Below are 6,550 nucleotides of genomic sequence, written 5' to 3'. Positions count from 1 at the left end.
CAGACCTGAATTGGGGTTAGTCCCAACCCTTTCGCTCATGTATAGAATTAAAATAGTCTCTTATACTTTTTGAACCAATCACTTCATTTGAGAAATGAGCAAGTGAAGGGATTCAATGAGGTTATTTTCATACCAGCACGGGCACATAGAGTGCCTGTCCCCAGCCCTGCTTCGGGCCCACCCTGTGGGGCTGAGTCCTCCCCCACTTCCTCCTCCTTCCTAACTGCTCATCCCCCAGCACCCAGCGTGCAGCCTCCTGTCCCCTGCATCAAGAGAAGAGGCACTCCCCTTCACTTCACTGTATCTCAACGTAGCCTGTCTGCCTGGGCTTCGCTATTTACCATGATGCTAATTCCTTCTGCGTCTATGTGATTTGGGTTCCTGCAAAAGAAAAGGCATGTTTATAGTCAAACACACACAAGCACTCGAAGCGCACACACACACACACACACACACACACACACAAGCACACAAACAAAATAAAACCAGAAATGCTCTAGCCCTTTACTCGATACAAAACTTTCTAAATAAGAATCCAGAAGTCACGCTGGATGCTATACAAAATATGGGATGAGTTAGCCACAGAAAGGGAGCTCCCACCACTGAAATAGAGATTAATTGTGACAATTTTACATTCTTGACACAGTGCATTGCAAATCATTGACCCTTTAAAATACCTGGGACCGGCAGAGAAGGGTCAAGTAAAGGGTCTCTTTGCTAGGGGCTCATCTCCTGAGCAACCGTGGGAAAACTGGAAGCAAAATACCTGCTTGTCTGGCTGTTAAGTGTTCTGGTGGCTCCAACAAGTCCAGTGGGAATTCCCTCACAACTTTGCAGACAACAAAGTCACCATGCTTACTATATTAAAAAAAAAAAAAAAACACCTATGTGCCGGTGTTCCGTGAGCTAGTCCAGGTCTTTAAAGCTCTCCTGCCCGCCCCCTCTTGTGCAGGGGCTGGGATGGGTCGGGGTCCCCGGGGCAGAGCTCAGGTGCTCTGGGGCCGAGGCTCCCTCCCGCCGTTGAGGAGATCGGTGAGCTCTCCGATGTACTTGATGGTGTACTTCAGCGTCTGGATCTTGGTGAGCGGCTGGCCTCTCTGGCTGTACATAGGGGGCAAGTAATTCCGGGAGGGTGTGCAGGGCATCGGCCAAGGTCCTCATCCGGAGCTTCTCCCTCTCGCTGGCCTTCCGTCTCCGCTGCACAGACATCCTGACTTTGGCACCCTTCTGGGCCTTGGGGCCCCCCGCACCCTGCAGATAGGCAGGCTGGAAGGCTAACATATTGTAGTCCACCTCCACCAGGCCACCGGTCCCACGGCCACCGCAACCCCCCACTAGCCCCCACTGGTGGCACCTCCGTGCCCACAGGGCAGCCCAGCCACAGCCGGTCTAGGAGAAGAAGAAGAGGACTCCAGCGACGGAGCCGGAGACAGGCTCTGGGTGGGGGAGGCCTGGTTCAACTCAAAGGGCCCTGCCCTGTTGTTCCAGTCCCAGGAGGACAGGCAGGCCGGGGCTGTCGGAGGGGCCCAAGCCCTCTTCGAGGCCGAGGAAGGTCTCACGCAGGTTGTCCATGCCGGGGGGGACAGCTGCAGAGAGAACGGCTCCCTGGCAAGTGAGAAAGAAAGTTCTGCCGCCAGCCCAGGGCAGAGCTCCGTTTTATGATGGTGGGGGAGAAGTGATGAAGTGGGAAAGAGGGCCGGGGAGGGGGAGTTCAAAGGAGACCCCAAGGACCAAGATGGAAAATGAACTCTTCAGGTGTCACTTTCTCCTCATTGATAATTAGCATCTTCCAGCTAAAATGTCTTTAAACAAAAAGGCCTCCGAGAGAAGAAAAAAGGAATTAACTTGTTGTAACTAAACCAATTAAGGCCGCCTAACTAGACTTAGCATTGTCCTGTGGAACTCATTAATGAGGGAGCCAAAGAAAACAAACCTGGGGCAATTTGCAGCAAGGAGGTGGTGGCCCAGGGACCTGGTGGTGAGTAGCAGGGTGCCCCAGAGGGCCTCCCTCCCCAGCAAGACCTACATAGTTCAGAGCAGATGGGGTGTACTGGTGGAGAGGCCGCAGGCCTGGGGACAGGTAACCCGTCGGGGCTTGGATTCCCCAGCGTGGCAAATGCAGACCATAGTAGCTCTTCCTTCATAGGGCTCTGGGCGGGGAGAGAACCCAGCAGATACACTGTGAAGGCCAGTTCCCACTCTTTGCCTTGGTCTTCAAGCACATTCTCCGGAGTTTTGGTAGAGTGCAGACATGCCCGCAACATGCCCCCGCTCAGAATGACAAAGGCCTGTGGCCCCAGTAAACCCAGAGCCTTAAGGAGTAGGAAATACACTTCAAGAAGCTTAAAGCCCTTGCTTTAACTGAGCGAACTGGGATTCCCCACAGCAAACAGGAGCCATGAAACGGAAAACCTGTTTAAAGCAGGGAGTTTGCGGAATACCTGGCATTTTGCCTTCTGAAGGTCTTTTAAAAATCCAGCTGCAGTGTCACACCTTGTTTTTTGAAATGTATAAAGGAAGTGTGAAATTAACTGGGGAGCCTGTTTTCCCCACCATCTCTCCAAATGCCGCTGAATGTGTTAAGTTGGATGGTCCTGCTAGTTTGCTTCACTTCCTACTTGCTCTGAGATAGACCCTGTGTGTTGGAAAGAGGCCTCAGATTCCCCATTTGTCCCATGAATGTAACTTATTCTCCACGTAACGAATTCTACAAATGAGTATTAACATCAGATCAGAGTGAGTTACATACTGGAGTAGTATTAACGTGTTCTTGAGCATGGTTAAGTCTCTTTGCAATTATTGAAAAGAAATGTCAATGGTCTAATTAGCACATTCACAGTATTTTTTAATTAGCTAGGCTCAGGGAAGAAAAAGCTAAAGCAGGTAATTTGGAGAAGAATGCTCTTAAATTTGCCATTTACCAAAGGACCCTAAGCCATATCTTGAAGAATAAGCGTTAATGAAACATAGTAAGTGTAATAACTAATCTGTCTTCCTTTCGCCTCTCTGATCTTTCTCTTCTTTCAATTCTTATTGAGAAGCCTAGAATCTGTGAATACCATTCAAGGAACTTTACATATATTATAACTAACCTTTATTTGTTTTTAAATCTAATTTTACAGATGAAAATGCTCAGGCTCTAAGAAGTTAAGAGACTCAGTTAAGATTTCCCTGGTAGGAAGTGGTAGAGCCAAGATTCCTGGTAAGACCCCTAAGCCCACTATTTTTTTTTTAATCAATTTTCTCTCTTTTGGTTGTATCTCAGAGGCAGCTGTGATTTAAAGAGAAGGAGACTCTCGGTAGGCCTGAGGTAGCTGTGATGGGCACTTTGAGTCCTTTAAGCTTTTAGTCCTTATAGTCTAAACTGCACAGTTTTCTACGTAACACTACTGATCTCAGACTCGAGTTCTTTTTTTTTCTTTCTATAGTTTTTTCTAAAATTGCTTATTTCTTAAACTTCTATTTTTAGAAATTTCATTTCCTAAATGAGACAGTATCTGTCAAATAATTAAAAAAAGGCGGGGGGGGGCGCCTGGGTGGCTCAGTCATTAAGCATCTGCCTTTGGCTCAGGTCATAATCCCAGGGTCCTGGGATCGAGCCCCGCATCGGGCTCCCTGCTCAGCGGGAAGCCTTCTTCTCCCTCTCCCACTCCCCCTGCTTGTGTTCCCTCTCTCGCTGTGTCTCTCTGTCAAATAAATAAATAAAATCTTAAAAAAAAAAAAAAGAGAAGCTTAATAAGTGTCGGCTTTGTTCCTGTTGTTAATGTCATCCATGGTCAAACTCACCGGTATCAGAATGACTTACTCTGCTCTGCTTCCTCCACCCCTGACCCCAGCCCCCAGGAGTACCATTCCCTGAAAACCTGTTCTTAAAGCAAGGGAAACTGCCTGGTTTCCATGTTTCTCAAGGGTGCTCTCTGGTAAGAAATCAACTAGAACCAAACGTGCATTTCTCCTTCTAGTCTCCACAAAGTAGCCTCTGCTCAGTCTGTGGAAAATGGAGGCGCAGGATGGTATACCATTAACATTTGAAGACTATGGTTGGGCCACAATAGCTAGGTGTTTTTCTACATCCATTGAAAATAAGGCAGAAAACTGGGCAATGCTAGACTGGACCCAGAACAACCTAGTTGAGAGTGTGGTGTAGTGGAAAGATGAGCCAGAGTTCATCTCCTTTAGAGCACATGATTCAGCCTCTCAGGGCCCTAGTATTTTACTTTGTAAAAGAAGGATAATAACATCTGCCCTGCCTTCTTCATGAAGTGCATTTCTTTTTTTTTTTTTTTTAAGATTTTATTTATTTGACAGAGAGAGACACAGCGAGAGCAGGAACACAAGCAGGGGGGAGTGGGAGAGGGAGAAGCAGGCTCCCCGCGGAGCAGGGAGCCCGACGCAGGGCTCGAGCCCAGGATCCTGGGACCATGACCTGAGCCGAAGGCAGACGCTTAACGACTGAGCCACCCAGGCGCCCCAGGATGTGCATTTCTAAAATAAGGTGTATGGACCAAAGGATCATCAAACCTCCCTTCCATCTCTAGAATGTGATGAAATGTGTTTTTTTGTGAAGGGGCTTGATTAAAAGATCACCCACCATCCCAGCATGAAGGGACCTAGAGACAACTGAGTCTATCCTTTAATCTGCATCCTAGAGATGACAATGACTTGTTCAAAGTCAAACCAAAAGGCTGCGGCTGAGATGAGAATAGAAAGCATAAAGTTGTTTAACTCCCAGATCTGCCATTTTTCTTCCCTAGAAACGAGTACAGATTTAAGTGATACACAAGCTTTCATATCAGTCAGACTACACAGTTCCCACATTACTAAGTTAGTAGGATAAATATCTTAATATGCATTTAAAGGTCACTCAACAAACACTGGTAAGCAATTGTAACGACGACTGTAACACATTGAGGAGAAGTTCCCAAGCCTGAGGCATGTTCCCAAGAGGGCTTGCAAAGTGTCCTGGTCCTATTTCCAAAGAGTAACATGGAGATACAGATTGCCTCTCCCATCCCAGGCCCCAGGCAGCCTTTCCAATGAGGAGGACCCAGGATTTGTCACACAGATTCATGAGTGGCCTGGTGTCTAAATTTTCACGTAGTGTCTCATGTCACTTCTGAGGGGATGCCAGTCATATCTCTGACAACGGTAGCGCGACAGGGACAAAGACAACTGGGCATTTTACAGTAGCCCGTAGTGGAGATCACAGAGAAGATGGTAGACTCTGGAACTGGCCAGGAAACTAGGCCGAGCCACTTATGAGAAACTGACAAATACTGCTCAAAGAATCAACAAGAAACAGAGGGCAACATGCTGTTTTGATGCCTGACCCTATAACCACCCGAGGTCCCAGGTCACTGCCAGCCCCATAAGGCACCTCTGTGCGAATTAGAAAAACGCCTAGCTTGGGCTTCTTTTGGCACCCACTGACCTCCTTGGCCGGGCTCTTTATACAGGGCTCAACCTCCACAATGGTGGCCTTGGGGGGGTCCCTCAGTGGTGTGTCTCCTCTGCAATATTAGCATTTTTCATGCTTTAGTGCCTGTCCAGACATTGTTGGGCAAATAGAAAGCGGCAGTCGTGGCAAGAGGGTGTCCATTAGAGTCAGACCTAACTACTGGCTACTGAGTAATTGTGCCCTTGGCCCTGTTAATGAATCTCTCAGCTTCACAGCTTTCTCTGTACAGTGGAAATACTAGTACTTGTCTCAGAGAGAACACACTTTACCAGGTCTGCACATTGTAAACTTTAAGTATGGCAACTAATGTCCCCTTAAGTATGAAACCATGTTCAGTGAACTCTTGATTCCTTGAGATAGGAGAAGTTAGAGCCACACAATACATGTGGTGACAAATACATCTCTCCCATATTTTTTGGCTTCAAGTCACTTCAAATGAAACCTTTCTTTTCTTTTCTTTTCTTTCTTTCTTTATTTCTCTCTTTCTCTCTTTTCTTTCTTTCTCTTTCTTTCTTTCTTTCTTTCTCTCTTTCTTTCTTTCTTTCTTTCTTTCTCTCTTTCTCTCTCTCTTTTCTTTCTCTCCTTCTCTCTTTCTTTCTTTTTCCTTTCTTTCTCTTTCTCTCTTTCTTTCTTTCTTTCTCTCTTTCTTTCTTTCTTTCTTCTCTCTCTCTCTTTCTTTCTTTCTCTTTCTTTCTTTCTTTCTCTCTTTTTCTTTCTTTTTCTTTCTTTCTTTCTTTCTTTCTCTCTCTCTTTCTTTTTCTTTCTTTCTTTCTTTCTTTCTCTCTCTCTTTCTTTCTTTTTCTTTCTTTCTTTCTTTTTTCTTTCTTTCTTTCTCTCTTTCTCTCTTTCTTTCTTTCTCTCTCTCTCTTTCTCTCTTTCTTTTCTTTCTTTCTTTCTTTCTTTCTTTCTTTCTTTCTTTCTTTCTTTCTCTCTCTCTTTCTTTCTTTCTCTCTCTCTCTCTCTCTCTTTCTCTCTTTCTCTCTTTCTTTCTCTCTTTCTCTCTTTCTCTCTTTCTTTCTTTCTAACAAAACCACTTCAGATAGAATTCTTTACCAAAGATCAGTAGTTGTCCAGGGCCGGTGGTGGGAGCCA

General features: G+C 46.0%; 1 protein-coding gene across 1 annotated transcript; it reads right to left on the bottom strand.

Annotated features, from left to right (window-relative positions):
* Window positions 1-986: 986 nt before the first annotated feature.
* Window positions 987-1,572, bottom strand: MSGN1 (mesogenin 1). Its single transcript, XM_027620632.2, is given in 4 exon segments — window positions 987-1,127; window positions 1,129-1,335; window positions 1,338-1,502; window positions 1,504-1,572. Coding segments are annotated over 4 exon segments (582 nt in total).
* Window positions 1,573-6,550: the final 4,978 nt, after the last annotated feature.

This window comes from Zalophus californianus, chromosome 8, assembly GCF_009762305.2.
Source record: "Zalophus californianus isolate mZalCal1 chromosome 8, mZalCal1.pri.v2, whole genome shotgun sequence".
Classification (NCBI taxonomy): domain Eukaryota; kingdom Metazoa; phylum Chordata; class Mammalia; order Carnivora; family Otariidae; genus Zalophus; species Zalophus californianus.
This window is presented reverse-complemented; position numbering and strand designations above follow the sequence as displayed.